General features: G+C 43.0%; 1 protein-coding gene across 1 annotated transcript; it reads right to left on the reverse strand.

Annotated features, from left to right (window-relative positions):
* Positions 1 to 751: 751 nt before the first annotated feature.
* On the reverse strand, positions 752 to 12401 carry ldlra (low density lipoprotein receptor a). The gene is made up of 18 exons (XM_071474496.1): positions 12182 to 12401; positions 8861 to 8986; positions 8625 to 8747; positions 8102 to 8482; positions 7884 to 8006; positions 7660 to 7782; positions 7425 to 7544; positions 7169 to 7294; positions 5921 to 6092; positions 5618 to 5845; positions 5372 to 5490; positions 5120 to 5259; positions 4825 to 4966; positions 4136 to 4279; positions 3696 to 4016; positions 3397 to 3477; positions 3117 to 3280; positions 752 to 3007 (listed from the first exon to the last, which is right to left on the reverse strand). Exons 1-18 carry the CDS (start codon positions 12228 to 12230, stop codon positions 2951 to 2953), a joined length of 2739 nt encoding a protein of 912 aa, XP_071330597.1. The 5' UTR covers positions 12231 to 12401; the 3' UTR covers positions 752 to 2950.
* Between the last annotated feature and the right edge of the window lie 4634 nt (positions 12402 to 17035).

Genomic DNA, 17035 nt, shown 5'->3' on the forward strand with positions numbered 1-17035 from the left:
ACCAGCATTTCAGCACCGCATAACAACACAGAGAAGGGAAGTGAGGCTTAGTGGCTTGACATAGAACTGAAGTACAGGTAAGGGGCAAAGCAAAGGAAAAAAGTGTCAAAAATATCAACATTTTTCTGGAAAAACATTTCTAAAAAATATATATGTACGATGTAGTTCTGTAGAACAGGAAATGATTCCCAACCAGGAGCAGACAATGTGGAAGACTACGAAAAGTTAACTGAACTCAACTAAATCGATGAAAGAATGATTGTTGATTTTTAAAGAATGTGTATATAATTATTTGTGATGATGCTGCTCGTGCGTAAATTTACAATAACAGTGAACTGCTCGTCATTTTGAGGGTGTGAAAAAAGCAAATGAGCAGAGACTAACTCTTTGAACAGTTAGCTGAAACTGATGGACAAACAATAAAAATTTTCAGATAAAAGTAAAGGATTGACAGTTGAAATACTTAGCTGAAAGATATAGTAAAAAAAACCCCAAAAAAACCAGTTGAAACAGTTTGCTGCTTCTAATAGATAAATAGAATTTTGACATTTTGGTTTCCTTTGTTTTCATTTTGTCTGTGTCCAATTACCATTTCCTGCCACATCACCAGAAGTGGAGACGTAAACACGAGGAACAAATTCAACACAACAACATTAACGCTTAATAAACTGTCAAGAGTCTGATGTGACAAGTTGTGCATCAAAATAAATTCACGGATGAGTCTTGAAAAACTGAACCCAGAGAGAATTGATTCTATAATAAATAGAAGCATTTATTTATGTACAGCAAAAGTTCACAACAATGGCTAAAACAGTGACAATGTTATCAAAAAATGTAAAGAACAAATATTTACATTTATAAACATATTTACAGGCTTAATCTGCACATTAGTGGATTTGGATTTATGTACAGCTTCACTAGCACTCATGGATTAGTTGCTCTAACAAAAAGCCTCAGGACGGTCATCAACCAATAACAACTTTGTTAGGTGTAGCCTCACCTGTATGTAACGCTGCCACATCCCTCAAACAAGTCATTATAAAGAGGCAGACACACTGATTTTTATACAGAGTTCAATAGCACCAATGAGAACATGTGAACAAATCGTGTCATTATAAAGGCACACATATATATTGGCAATGCAAACAAACGAGCTCAAACAGCCGTTTTAAAAATGGCGACAGGGCACATGGCTTTGTTTTGTCAGGAACTGCTGGAATAAGGCAAGTTCTGGTCCAAAGGGAGGATGTGTGTATATATACACGTGCCACGGTACAGAGCACTGGACAAGGCCTCACATGTGGCTGCTTCAAAGCTTTTCTGGCTTTGAGGAATGCACTGGTCCTCCTGTGGGGGGGCATGGGGGAAGAAAATTTAAAGATGGCTCTCCAATGCACAGACCGCCGATCACAAATCAGGAGAATGGAGCAGAAAAAAGTGCCTTAGAAACTGTGAAACTACAGACAGCTGCTGAAGGACACTGCAAACAACTGGCCAGCCTCAGAGGCCTCGTGGTGAAAAGTGAAATCTGAAGGCTCACAGAGAGCACAGTGTTCAAGGCACAGTGTGTTTTCACCGAGGTTACCTACAACAGTGACTCTAGGTCCCTTTGGATGATAGTGTAGCTCAACTACTGAGGCAGTTGGTGTGAAAATCAGTGAGACGTACTGAGGTTGCACTGGTTAAACTGGAAAATCTGAGTTTCACCTACTGAATGCTCAACTTGAAATCAGTCTTTGTCTTGGGTCAGATTTTCTTGTTTCCGGTGAACAACCAGAGGAATAGTTTGACATTATGGGGAAAAAAACACTTCTTTGCTTTCTTGTCGAGAGTTAGATGAGACAACTCATTCCACTCTAATATCTGTGCCTTAACAATGAAGTAAAAGATGTAAGGCCATTTGCTTATCTTAGCTTAGCTTGGCATTAAGACTGGAAACAGGGACACAGCTAGGCCAGCTAGGCTAGCCCTGCTCAAAGGTTGAAAATCTGCCTTCCAGCATCTCAAAAGCTCCTGAATTAACATGTTGTTTCTCATTTGTTTAATCTGTGAGAAATCATAAATGTAAGAATGACTGATGTGGTTTTACAGGAAGTTATATTCTGTAATTTCTTGGTTTCCTGGCAAACTCACGGTAACAACAAATTTCACAGCTCTAAATTCCTCAACTTGTTTTTTTTACATTTCTGGTTGTGAACGAATTAAACAAGCAAGATAAAATATATTAGTGAGCTTCAGAGCTTTAGAGGTGCTGGGCAGCAACTTTTTGAACCAGCTGTTTCCCTGTTTCCTGTGGTTATGCTAAGCTAAGCTAACTGCTGCTGGTGGTAGTTTCATTCAAAGCCAACAAAGTGACCATGCATATTTCCCAAAATGTCTACTATTGCTTTAAACTATAAATAGTTCAAGATATGATAATGTGCCTTTGACAGCTTGTCATTTACCACTGGAAGACAAAAATAATAAACAGTTATATCTACAACACTCTGAACTTCACTCTGAACAACACTGTGAACTCGTAACATGACATATAATGTGTGTTGGAGAGAATTCACAGTTATAAAATGCATCAGTTCAGTCAAACTGATGCAATGCAGCGAGACTTGATGTGGCTTTAACAATGACACAGTTCTCCAGATATATCGTCGGGATCACAGTTATGACAAGTTAAAAAAAAAAAACTTTATATTGAGGAATATATTGAGGAATCCATCATCTGATGATTTGGTATGATTTGGTGGATGAAAAAAAAGTGTGCAACCTGAAAAAAAAAGGTTCACCCCGGTTTTTCCACTGTAGAGCGCTTATTCATCTGTGAGGATATAGTGGTTCAAGCTTGTCTGAGACTGGCTTTTGCTTCCACATCTTTGTGCTAAGTGAGGTAAAAATACAAAAGGACGTCCAAGGTATCTTATCATCGAGGCTCCTCCTTCCACTACGCTGACATCTTTCAGTTTTCGGTGAAGGCTGGATTGTCTGCCTCTTCATCCAAGCTCACAACTTGTCTCTGAAAGGACAGCAAATATAAAATATTTTAAAGATATTATTGTATAATCTCTAAAACAGATGACTGAAGGAGGAATCCAGTGAGATAAGTGAAACCTCTCAGGACTTACTTTTGGGTAGGAGTAACCATCAGGGCTGTGGCTCCTCCAAATGTGCACCTGGTCCTCAGTGGTCTTCTGGTAGACAGGGTTGTCAAAGTGAATCGTGTTGGTGTTCTTCAGCCTGTAGTTCCTCCAGAGCAGCACGCCACCAACAGCCACCAGACACACAATCGCTACACAAGAGAAAGAGATCCAAAGAGAGATGAGACATGATAAGTGACTATTATTTCCTATATATATATATTCTTATGTTGACACTGCCTTTGTAGCAGCTGCAAAAGCTACTCACCCAGAGGTAAGACAATGTACAGAGCTATGGGGGTGGTGGAGGCAGTCTTCGGTATGGCTGCAGCAAATTCATGTTGGGTATCTGGAGGACAGGTAAACACAGTTACTGAAACATGAAACTAGTTTCACATCTGCCCAGTGCAGTGTGAAAATTAATTTGCAGAGACATAAATCCTGTTTGAAATATTGAGATTATTGGCACATAGTCATGCAGCTATAGTTTGGAGATGTTTGGAGCGTGTCAATGCTATTTGACTCCAGTTATCTAAAATACACTAAAAATACCATGCTGGCACTTGCCTGGAGTCTCTGTGGTAGTCTGGGAAATTTTAGGCTTCATTGGCTGGGGTGAGGGGGTCCTCGGTTGAGGTGTGGTGGTCCTGACTGGAGGCCTTGTGGTGCGTGGTACTGGCTTGGCCGCAGCGCTGGTGATTACAATAGGCACTGTGATAGTGGTTTGGACCTCGGGTTTAGGTGTGGTTCTGGGTGGGGTCCTGGGTGTGGTTCTGGGTGGGGTCCTGGGTGTGGTACTGGGTGTGGTCCTAGGTAGCACTGGTGGCAGACGGGGGGGGTTTGTAGGTGGGACTCGAGGCTGCACAGGAGCTGCAGGTGTTGGCACAGCTGGTGGAGTTTAAGAATAGAGGGGAAGGGGTGAGAGTCAGCAAAAGGACTGCCTGAGCAAATGAAAATATTACATTTCTTGTCAATACTACATATTTTCTCTTTGATAATTTACACACCAGGAACACATGCCCTCATATCTCTGGCTAGCATCATGTTATCCGGACAGACGCAGGTGTATTTGGGGGGATGTCTGCCCACTTGAGGAGCTGCCAGGCACATGAATTCACAGCCACCATTGGACACATGACACCAATCTCTCCCTGCAACAAAAAGGGGACAAAATTTTAGTTTAGTTTGGAAGCCATTATCAATATAATCACACTCATCACAGCAATATTTTGACATTTTAGAAAATGAATCACTTTCTTGCGGTAACTTAGACAAGAAGATTGACACCACTCACATTCCTGTACACTAAATTTAAGCAAACAAGCTAACCAACAAGTAGCCGGTTAGCCTAGCTTAACCTGGAAACAGCTACCCCAACTCTGTCCACTGGTAACAAAATTTCAAAATGTACCTACTGTCACCTCTAAAGCTGATTGACTAGTTGGAAACAGGACAAATCTCTCTTTTCCTCCTGTTTCCAGTCTTTGTGTTAATCTTAGTCAACAAGCTACAGAGTCTAGCTAACTACATACTGTACAAACATGAGAGCGGTATCACCAGCCTTTGACAAGAAAGCAAATAAATATATTTCTCAAAATTTCAAACTATTGCAAGTGAGCATATTTCACTGCCTCCGCCTGACACCTAATAAATCTTATCTTTACCAGTTTTAATGACAGTGTGTGACCTCTCTTACCAGCAGGTTGTTTGAGGTTGTGGTAGAGAATAATGTCTTCTGGTGATGATAGGTGCTCTGCCACTGGTGCAATGTCATCACCCGTCAGCCTGTTTGCACTGAGGATGGCGTTGTTACTGACGTCTGTCCAGAACACCTTCTCCTAGAAACCCAAAAAACAACAAAGAGATTGGAGTCAGAGCACTAGCAGTGAAGAATACTACTGTTGGCACATGCAGAGAGGAGTTTATGACGCGCCTTATTAACAGGCTGTGGGTTTATGTGTAACAGAGTTTATCAGATGGTAAATATTCACCTCAAACACAGCGAGTCCCAGTGGGTGAGCCAACTTGTCCTCGTCAATGATGAGGGTGCGTCGGCTACCGCCCTGCACGTCGATACTAGAGAGGGTGTGCAGCTTAGAGTCCACCCAGTAGAGCCGCTGGTTCAACAGGTCTGTGGAGGAAGCAGGTGGAGGGGGGGGTCAACAGATCAGACCTGAGTGACCACAGGCATTCACATGAATAGAAACAACTTGAGAGAGAGAAAGATGAATGCTGTAATTTACCCAGTGAAATGCCATTTGGCCAAACAATGTTGTCAGTGACCAGATCAGTGCGGTCTCCTCCGTTAAGACCTGCCTTCTCAATCTTAGCAGGATTTCCCCAGTCTGTCCAGTAAATGAAGCTGGGAGATGCAAAAATAAAAATATTATAAATCAAACTCATTAAAACATTGATTCCTTTGGGTTTTGCACATAAAACAAACAGTATCTAGGAATTTTTTGCCATCACTGTACTTTTATTAGACTTACTTGCTGTGGGGGTCAACCACAATAGCGCGGGGTTTCGATAAGTCTTGGTGGAAGAGAGTTTTACGGCGGCTACCATCAGCAGTTGCCACGGAGATAGTGCTCCGAATGCTGTCGGTCCAATACAGGTTACCATGGACCCAGTCAAAGGCGATGCCTTCAGGAGCGTCGATGTCGCTGTCGATCACTATGCTGTGACGAGTGGAGTCTTCAGCCGAGTCCATCTGAGCTCTGCACAGAAAGTGAAAACAGGCGTCAAACAGAGGAGTACAGGAAACAATCATCCTGATTGTCGCTCTTACTCACCTGTAGATTTTCTTCAGGGAGATGTCTGACCAGTAGATCTCTTTGGCGGCCATGTTCATGTCCAGAGCCACTACGTTCTTGAGGCGGGGGATTATTCTGGTGTACTCACTTTTGTCCAAAGTCATCTTTCTGACCTCATGACGGTTGGTAAAGAAAAGGTAGGCTATCGTACCTTCAAAATAAGAGTAAATAATTAGTACATTTGTTTGAATGCTTGTGTAAAATTGAACTGAAATGAAAACCTAAAATAAACATATCGGTGATGTTTGTTTTGAATCTTGTCTTGTGAGTGGGTGTGAAATGTTGGGTCTGAGTGACTGGGAGTATGTCAGCACAGTTCCAACGGCCACACAGGCAGTTAACGAGCTGTGCAGATGATGTCGTTAGATGTTACTTTTTGTTGTTAGCCCATCTTTGATCTGAGCACTCTACACATTACTCTGTGACTCCATGTTAGTTACTCTGAGTCACGATTTAAATCACAGAGTTAACATATGAAGGTCTGAGATTACAGGAAAACCCACTGCTGCAAGTTTTCAGTCTGGTTATGTTCCGTCACTTCATCAGGACCCATGACACAAAAAGATAAAAGATTTTGTTGTTGAGCCCTAAAGGGAAATTATAATTGTCCAGTAGCTTATTCATGTATTTAGTTAAGATTTGAGTCTGTCATTATCCACTGCCTTTGTCTGAGTTGTTAAATAGTCTGATGGCAGTGGGGACAAAGGATTTCCTGTTCCTGTAAAAGTACCTTCAATGGAAATCAGTGCTAACATTAGCTTATTAGCTAGCTATCTCCCAGACCCGGTGAAAAACTAACTTTTTTATACTACTTTTTATGATATTTTCACTTTAATTTGTCATTGGAGCGAGACAGGAAAGAAGGGAGAGAGGAGATGATAATCAGCAGTGGCTCGTGTTGGGTTTGAACCCAGGCCACTGCTGTAAGGACTCAACCTTAATATATGGCGCGCACTTAAACAGGTGAGTTTTACTTTTACTATTCAACTTATAACTGTTACATAATAATACAACAAAGTATCTAAAAAAGAACACAAATCTCTTTTTTGGGGGGCTTTTTATGCCCTTATTATAGCTTAGGGGAGACTGACAGGTAGAGAGAGGGGAATGACATGCAGGAAAGAGTCGGACCAGTCGGGAGTCGAACCGGTGACTGCCTGCGGTGACTCAACGTGGTACACGCCCTAACCACTCAACTACCGGGCCACCCTCAAATCTCATATTCACCAATGGCCTTGCAGGCTTTGGTTGCCGGGTCAACTTGGTAACCTTCCTCGCACTCGCATTTGTAACTGCCCATCTGGTTGATGCAGATCTGGCTGCAGGTGTCCGGGTTGGCACACTCATCGATATCTGATTCAATGAGGGAAAAAAATGGAAATAAAAGTTAAACAAAACACACGTGAGAGCAATGCTCTCACATGAGAGCAAATGGATATTTGACTATTTCTGATTGTAAATGCATGGGGGGTGGGGCTGTTACCTTCACAGCGTTTGTTGTCAACCAAGCTATATCCAGCAGGACACAGGCACTCAAAGCCAATTTTCAGATCTTTGCAGATATGAGAGCAGCCGCCATTGTTGTACAGACACTCATTGGAGCCTGCAGTGGGAAGAAGAATCTGGTTTTTTTGAGGAGCTAACTAGCATTCTTCAACTACACCCTCATTAGAAACATAAAGGTAGTAGTTAACCGACAGTTATGAGTCTGTACTCACCACATTCTCTCAGAGGCTCATCTGACCAATCCCTGCAATCACGATGCTTGTCACACACCTTCTCCATGCTAATACACTCCCCACTGCGGCACTTAAACCTGGTTGGGCCTTCACAGTGGGTCGCTGTGCATGAGACATGGAAATAAAATACAGGATCAGGTAACATAGACACAGACGGCTCATTTGGCTGCCAGTAACCGGGGTAGGAAGGAGCTGATTCATACCATTGACACAGCCTGTTTCATCACTCATGTCCCTGCAGTCATACTGGTGGTTGCACTGACGGCTACCATGGATACAAGTGCCATCACCACATTGAAACTCATCGGGACGGCAGGTGGGGTGAGCTGGAGGGGACGCAACAGGCAGAAACGTGGAATGAGGACAAGATATGATGACTTGTGAGTAATCAACAGGTACAGAACGTTGTAATCATCCTTACCACAGTCAGCTTCATCCGATTGGTCCAGGCAGTCAGCTTCTCCATCGCACTTCCAGCTACCATGGATGCACTCTCCGCTGCCACAGCGGAACTCCAGGGCGGAGCACTGATGAGCGGCAGCAGAGGCGGGTCTCTTTGTGCCACAGTTCTGGGGCCACTCGTCGGAGCCGTCGGAGCAGTCGGCGTCACCGTCGCAGGCCCACAGGCGCGGTACACAAACAGTGTTGTTGCACTGGAAGGCCCTAGCGTTACAGGTGACAGGCGGGCAGGAGGCCTCGTCACTGCCGTCGTCACAGTCTGCCTCGTTGTCACACACGAAGGAGGCGGACACGCACTGGCCGTTCCTGCAGTGGAACTCATTGTCTGTGCACTGTTTGAGCGCTACAGAGCAGACGAGACAGGGTGATGAGTGTAACGAACGACCAGGAAAACATTAGAGCAGGATGGAAGGGTGAAAGGATGCTTGAGGAAATGGTAAGAGAGACGCATGGGCCGTCTGAGAGCCATAGTTAATCAAACTCACCACAGCTCTCTTCATCAGCTCCATTCTCACAGTCAGCTTTCCCATCGCAGCGCCAGGTGCTGGGGACACACTGGTTCAGACGGTCCAGGCAGCTGAATTCTGTCGGCCTACACGTTTTCGCCGCTGGAATTGAAATACACAGAAAACTGTAACCAAGACTGTATAATCATGAGACTGAGGGATTATGGATCAGTATGACAAGTCCATTCTCATGTTAAACGACACATGATACTTACAACAGGTACCAGGAAGCTCATCTGTGCCATCTCCACAGTCGTCTGTGCCATCACACACCCATCTGACCGTGATGCATTTCCCATTCCCGCACTCGAACTGCTTCGTTCCACATGTTGTAAATGCATCTGTGACAGACAGACGTAAACACACACAGTTCAGCTATAAGGGATATTGTTTTAGTTATCGTCTGTCAACAGCCAATACAGGAAGACTCCTCATAAACACAGACATGGATACGAATGAAAAGAAGTTACACTGAATACTCACGCTACAATAATTAAACAAGATTAAGAGTCTACCGTCATGCCAACTGCCCTGTGAGGCCTTAGAGCAGTGCTTTGAGCTAAATGCTAAAGCTAACATGCTGATGTTTAACATTTATATTGTGTGCAATGTTCACCAACATGGTTTAGCACGTTAGCATGCTTACATTTGTTAATTAGCAGTAAACACAGTTGAAGAGCTAATGTCAGTAGTTTTGCAGGTATTTGGTCATAAACAAAAGTATTAGACGTATTGAAATTTTGACCTGATGATGATGCAAGGAAGAAAAGTTAAAGTGTCATAAATGTTCTTTATTCTTTTATTCTGAATGTCCAACCAACACAGAAATGTTCACCAAAGTCATTGGGATTCATCCTCTGGGGATAATGAATGTCTGCACCAAATTTCACCGAAATCCATCCAATAGTTGTTAAGATATTTCAATCTGGACCAAATTGGTGGACGGGAAGACAGACTAACTGTGCCATACATAGAGCCGCATTGGTAGCATGGCTAAAACCTTTCTGTGGTCATTCACATACAGTAATTTTATACAGGGTCAGGGTTACAGATACACCTAAAACTCACTGGTTATCTGAAGAAAGTTATTCTAACTTTCTCTTCAGTGTTGATGTTACTTGGAGAAATTTTTGGCATCCCCAGTTGGGTTTCATTACAGTATGGGAGGGACTATGTCTTCTTCAAAGACAGGGATGGTGATATATATGCTGCCAGAGGAGCAGGGGGCTGGGAGGTATGTAATCTGGCATGACACACGTGAACAAACACACATGTGCACGTTTCCACTTGTTTAAATAGGGCAGATAAATCTGTAAACTATACGTCAAACAGAGATCCTGCGCCTGTGCAAGCAGGTCAACCTTCATTAATCATTATCAGCAGAGAATTGCTGATCTGACAAGTTTATAACCACAATAGAAATCTCATTTTCCAGCATTTATTGTCCCTGCCAGAAAAACCACTGAAGATTCAGTCGCCCTCCCAGCCATTTAATGGATCCAATGAAGCCACTGAACTGGAAGAACTAATTAGACTGTACATCAGAGAGACAGCACTTATGAAAAGGTACTCAAGGCCATTCCTCCCTCTGGTCCCTGGGACTCAAAACCTCGTGTGGCCACCTGTTTCTGACAGGGCCGAGAGGGAGGTGCTTCATAGTAACACCACCAGCGGCTTGGAGCATTGAGCATCTTCGTGTTTAACCACAGCTTTCAAATTAAATATTTATGTTTAAGCATTTAAATTTTCCTAAGTTTGTGCCCCACAGGACAGGATGGAAAAAAAAGACAAATCATACATGATGTATCCCTACACGTGCTCCAGCACAGTAAACGATAATGACTTCTGGGGAAAAGTCAAACATCTGGTGCTATCAGTCATGCTTGATGCTCTAGCAGTAGTCAGACAAGGAGAGGCTGTGTTTCTCTGAGCCTCTGCAGATTGAGGAAATGGTTTCTGTGACTGTTGTAGTATTTTATATGACTCCTTAATTACACTGGGTGAACATTAAGCCAGTCGTTTCCTTATAGCTTCATGTGAAAGGCTGTGTATTATCACCCGTGCCATAAAGATAATGATCAGTTTCATGTTGACAAGCGTGATCTTTTCAAAAGGCTATCTTTGCGCTTTATGCAAAAGAAAAAAATTGGGACATTACTGTAGCCACATGGTGGATTTTTTCACTTTATAGATCAGTTCTCAATCCCTGAACCTGAGGAAAAGTCAACCAAATCCAAGTCCACACTGGTTATTTACTTAATGGGCTTAAAGTTCGGACCTTGAAAGACAAACTGGAGTGAATGGCAGCGTTATTGATTGGGTACAAATCGGAGAAGAATGACAGGAAACTGCTCTCAAATTAAAATAAAATCTCCTTTATTGGTCAGGAAGTTAAACCATTACCATTGGAGATGATGTATTTCTCTTCAAGGCGGCCTAAATAAAAACTCTCTGTCCACACATGGCTGACAGACAGCTATTTCACAACACAGGGGACAGAAATGACACTGGCGCGGAAATGTGGACAGGTGACAACCGGTCTCAACATGTTTCACCACACACCGTTTCCCAGAACCAGCACACTGGGAACCGGTCTGGCAGTGACCTCACATGTAACTGAGTGTACAACCAAAACCAAAGGAATGCTGCCTCAAGACAATGTCAGTGTTTGTATTGGAGGATGAGTTGGAGGGGCGTCCATTCATTTCCACGGTGTAGGGCTTTTCACGTAGGAGGGAGCCATGATGGGGAAAAGGTCTCCTGCAAACAGGCTGGATGTTGCATCATGGAGGGAGAATATTGGGCAATTATTACTGGAAAAACCAAAATGTATCCAAATGCTGTCATGATGGGTTTTCCACAGTGATTTCATTTCTACACTGATTCAAATCCAAGCGGCGCCTTTTCCCACAATGTGAATGGCAACAGCAGCTTCAGAAACCCCGCTTGACATCTTTCACACACACACACACACACACACACACACACACACACACACACACACACACTGCTCAGACCTCATTGGCTGCAGCTGAACCTGCTGCGAGCTGAGCGCCACTGAATGAGAGGCACAAAACGCGCAGCTTCATTCAAAAAGCCGGTCAGAGGAAAAACCATACCCATGTAAAAAAAATAAAAAATAAAAAATAAAAAAATAAAAAACCCGCATCCTGAGCGACAGACGGAGGATTTCAAGTGTTGAACGACGGCAGAGTCTGCGGCAGAGACGCCGTTTTTCCTCGGGATGTGATTGTGAGGGGAAGGGAGAGAGGGACGGAGATGTGACCTACATTCAGTGAAAACTGCGCCCTCCCCCATCACCTGGCGCCCGGTGCCGCCGGGGGGGCGGCCAGTGTGAACACACACGGACTCAGCGCTAATTATACTGTTATTTAAACACACGTTGCTACCAAACCACATCAGGCTGGAGCACATCGTTGTTTTCCCCTCTGTTTGGGCGCAGATGTCAAGATAGAGATGGAGCTAATTAATGACATAATTGCTGAGAAAAAAAAAAGCAGTACATTTGAACTTACTTGTCTGAAGGAGGGAGCAGAGGAGAAGCAGCAGACGCGGCAGTCCCATGTTTTTAGGCCGCACTGGAAAACGCGTCTGCACTGAAGCCTGCTGGGTCTCTGGTGTGTGCTGTTATCACTGCACACCTGTAAAGGCTCTTGTGCTCTGCTGCAATAGAGATGCTCCCGCTGGAAGGTCTGAGGAGGGATGCTCTGCACACTGTAATGTTTGACAACAACATCAGACCCATTTCAATGTGGTCCAGGGGTGGGTGGGGCCGAGAGGGGCCCAAGTGGGGGAGGGCGGGATCTGGAGTGGTGTGATTCCTGAGGCACACATCCTCAACAATTGGGAGGCGGAGCTCTGAGGAGACGGATTTTACTATGAGTTTAACCCTTTCAGAGAGATACGAAAGACACACACACACACACACACACACTGTATACAGACAGTGTGTGTGTATATACATTAGTTTAGTTTCATTCCCTGGAGCCAAACTCTGACTTTACCGATACATCTGACAGGGGCGTAGCCAGCAGTTAGGTTGACCTGGATGAAGTTTTTTCATCAGGGGCCCCACAGTGGAGCATTAGAGTCCCTGACCAGGAGAAAATAATCTGAGATGTCGAGAATGTTCAGAGAAAAACCTGAAATGTTTATAAATAAAATAAAGTAAAATAAAAAATGTAATAAAAAGAAGAAATATTTCAGCTTTGACAAGCCAAAGGACCTCACAAGAACCTTATCATTTTAGATTTTAAGAGGAACCAAGCCAGGGGGGACAAGAATGAGTTAGGAACACACACATTCAGTCCAATTGGGTCATAACATACAAGACTGGTTCTCCTTGCATCTTTTTTCAAAGTATATGATCACCTCTTAAAAAAACAATCTTTTTTTTAAATATTAACTTTTTTCTTGAAATTTTACCTTTTTTTATTACATTTTTTTTCTCAAAATATTGACTTTTTCTCACAACATTACAACTTCTCTCTAGAAATTGTGTTACTTTTTTCCTCAGAATATTCTTTCTTGAAAAATATTAACTTGTTTTCCAGAGACATTCTTCTTTTTCCTCATAAAATTACAACTTGATTTACAAGATATCAATGGCTCTTATATGCCATGGTAGGAACCCTGTTTTTTTTCTTTCTTTAATTATAGGATAAGCCCGGTGTTATCAAATGTTTATATCATTGCCAACACATCACACAGAAAGATCAGCACATACACAGTAGTTCTCCAAATCTGTGGCTGAAAATGTAAAAATGAAAAAAAAGTATTGACCAAAACAAACATATAGAAGATCGTGAACATCATATAGAACAGAATAGCCATGAATAGTAGAAATGTGTGGGCCTGTTTGGCTGTGGTCACCTGATCATCACCTCTCACTTCTCTGATACCCTAACCTGAACCTGACCTGTTATTAAGACAATCAGTTTGTCTCATGTTGATTTTTTTGGTCTAAAACCAACTGTTCCCTCATGTAAACAAGATGTCCTCAGTCAGCTGGTTTGAAGTCCACACTTTGTCCTCAGATGTGGCTGGTGACAGTCTGTAAGACTGGCAGCTGGCCTGCTCCGGCAGAGGTTCAATATTTAAATAAAACCAAATAACCTGGTCCACACAAAGCAGCCCTGTTCATATGGTTTGTACAGAGCTTCACAACAGACATATGTGATGTTAATCTATTCATTTTACTCAACTAAAATATTGATAAAAGGTAAATAGAACAGGTTACTGGACCGGTGAGTAAAACTTAACATAAAACCTAATAAAATCTAAACAGGCTGTAAAGTCATTAGCACGGCTTTTATCTTCACATCACCACTTTCTGAATTGAGGTTTGTCACCTCTCACAAAGAAAAAAACATTCATGGTATTTAAGGTTCAAAGTCTCAGCTGTTGTGAGTCCATAAGATAGTTTACAACGAGATTTACATCAGAGGTGGAGATAAAGCACATGTAAAGCGATAAAAGCTAAAAACAGCAGCCTTGAACCGAGCGGAGAGAATACCACTAATCCCGTTCGGATACAACACAGAGGCAGTTTGTGATTGAAAACAGTTCAATAATCCAGATGTGGTCCAGACTGGAACATCAGCACAGGTTTAAAAAAAACAAGAAGCTAAATCACTTCGGGGGAAATTTGAAGTTGGTGATAAGTAAATACATTGACTCAGTTACTATCACAGGGAGGGTTATACATGAAGATAACCGAAGCCCCCTGTATAGTCTTTATTGACCAAGTCCTTTTTATCATGCGTGACCTTCAGTGTTACTCTGATAAATGTGCACAATGTTCAAAGAAACATACGAAACACGCAGGTAAGTTTAGCCTTAGCTGAACTGGACACGTGAGGGATCAGAAAACAAAACACTGGGCCTGTGTGTTAGTACCTCTGAGGCCCACACTGTAATCACAGAGTCTGTTCACCTGTTTCTACACCTCAGAGCTGAAGAGCTGAAGTTAATGCTTTTCTCTGCTGTAGCTGCTCGAGGTGGTAGTTTGAACTGCTGTATATACTGTTAGGTTGTTTAGTGCAACCCAAGGCCTGGGCCCCCACAAAGGGTCGTAAAATCTGAGGGGTCATGAGATGATTAATAGAGTAGAACAGATGAAGAAAAAAAGGTATAAACTGCAAATCTGCAGCCGGTTCATTTTTTGGGTTTTTTCTTTAATCTTTTTTCTTTTTCCTATTTGATAAACATGTGAAGCGTCTTTTGTCTAAGAAAAAGGTTGAAAGCCATGTTTAACAATTTACTGTATTTTATGAGATATGATATATTTTATGTTTTTTATGTAAAATTCCAACCTGCAAAGTAACTCAATCTGTAAAATACAATACTGTATATATTTATACTTGAAGTACATTTACTCAAATACTGTACTTAAGTACAATTTTGAGGTACTTTTACTTTACTTGATATCTCTGCTATATAAGAGACTAAACATGTGATCAGATCATAAAATGATGATGCTCAGATTAAAATATTAAAAAGTATTGAAGAACAATATTTAAACAATTGTACTGAGTTACTGTCCACTACTGGTGCACACATTTACCTCCGTTACACTGATCAAAACACCGGCTACAGATTATGATCAATCTATTTAAAAAAAATTCTTCACATGCAAACAGTCTGTTCGACACCAAAGTCCTGTAGTGAACAGGACACATTTTCTGTCCGATGTCGACCTTTTTCAGAGGGGGAAGCCACCCACCTCCGACCCCACTGTACATCGGGTTCATCTAACAAGAACTGACAAGGACTTTTCAGGCCTCTGGCTAAAACTGGGTCCTCTGCACATGAAAAGTTTTCTAAACTGTGTCAGAGTCGACCTCTGACTTCCCGATGAGATGCTCTCTGATCGGCGCGAGCCCCCGTATCCTCCTCCTCCTCTCCCTCACCCTGTTATGAATTGCTGATTGAACAGATAGGTCACACTGCAGCAGAGAGGTAGAAACTCCTGACAGAGAAAGCATCGGTAGAAACTAGAGTACAGATGAGGTAGAACACACCCCTTTACTATTACTGACGGGGTTTCTCTCTTTCATTATGCACAACCTCCACGTCCCCACCTCGGCCTATGTAAACACTTTCTGGTTCTTCCAGTATGCCCCCCCCCACTCCCCCACAATCCTGCTCACAACTCACTGCTTCTCCTGACACAACACTGCATTGGCTGCAACACATAAACTATCTCTGTCTTCCAATGAAGATCAATTCAGGTCCTTCCAGATGTAGTTAAACGTGTTCTTGGCCTCTGTTCACCCAACAGAACAGCCAGGCAGGGGGAACTTGTTTTGTGTGTGTGTGTGTGTGTGTGTGTGTGTGTGTGTGTGTGTGCGCGTGGGAGTGAGGGAGTCTTGCGCCTGCAGAAGAATCATCAGAGGACAAAGAAAGAAAGATTTCTGGCGTTAAACATTTCAGACATAATTTTCTGCAATCCATCATCCAGTGAAAATGCAGCCCACCAGCTCAGGGACACATTTCTGGACTGTCTGAGTGTCATTGTGGCTCGTGGAGAGGGAGTGCAGCTCAGTAAACAACCTCTTTCTTGGAAAAAGTTACATTTGCAGTCATCACCTTGGCCCTGGAGAAGAAGATAAGACTGATGCTGTGTTGAAAGAGGGTGAAACAGGGAAATGGTTGAAGAATGTCCTCGTTAGTTTCTCTCATGACGTGAAGTATTTATGGGTGAAATGAACAACAATGACAACTACAACTTAAAAACATGCACACACACACACACACAGCAAAATGTGTCCGCAGGGAGACTCATGCTGGGTGTGTGTGTGTGTGTGGGGGGGGGGGGGCTGCTCCTCCAAAGCTCAGCCGAGACATGAGAAATTACCCATACAGCAGATTCACGGCAGATATAACCCCTCATGTTTGTATAGGTGTTGGGGCTTGTGCCCCCTGGCGCTGACAAAATCACGTGAGGGAAAGCAGGATGTGGGCGTGTCAGGGTCAGAGGCCCAGTCAGAATACAGTGCTTAGACAAAGTCTTTATCCAACATGGAAAATGTTGTTTTTCATCGCTTTGCAACATTGAATTTTCTCACTGGAAAAACAAATCTTCTCTCAGGTGACGGGTTTCTGTATTTGGGTGGTTTCATTTTAGCCCCACAAGCCTTCACGGGCCTCTGCACAGATGTACCCACACAGCCTGAAGCTGCCACCAGCTTCACAGTGGGAAAGGTGTGTTGATGATGATGTGTAAGGTCACATGATTGTTACTGTGATGGCCAAGAAGCTCAGTGTCGGCCTCATCAGACCACAGACGCCTCCTCCAGCTGATTTCAGTCTCCCACCTGACTGAAGCTGAGATGTTGTGAATAAAGCTGAGGCTGCTGGTGTCTGCT

Source organism: Trachinotus anak, unplaced genomic scaffold, assembly GCF_046630095.1.
Source record: "Trachinotus anak isolate AG129_WGS33_773 ecotype Australia unplaced genomic scaffold, CSIRO_AGI_Tana_v1 ptg000003l, whole genome shotgun sequence".
NCBI classification, from domain to species: domain Eukaryota; kingdom Metazoa; phylum Chordata; class Actinopteri; order Carangiformes; family Carangidae; genus Trachinotus; species Trachinotus anak.

Excerpts from the sequence above, each read along its gene's own strand:
- ldlra (XM_071474496.1), bottom strand. The coding sequence starts at position 12,230 with ATGGGACTGCCGCGTCTGCTGCTTCTCCTCTGCTCCCTCCTTCAGACA. Across the intron at positions 5,846-5,920 it reads TCCCTGAAGAAAATCTACAG|AGCTCAGATGGACTCGGCTG; the intron begins GTGAGTAAGAGC and ends CTTTCTGTGCAG. Across the intron at positions 5,491-5,617 it reads GTGGTTGACCCCCACAGCAA|CTTCATTTACTGGACAGACT; the intron begins GTAAGTCTAATA and ends TGCATCTCCCAG.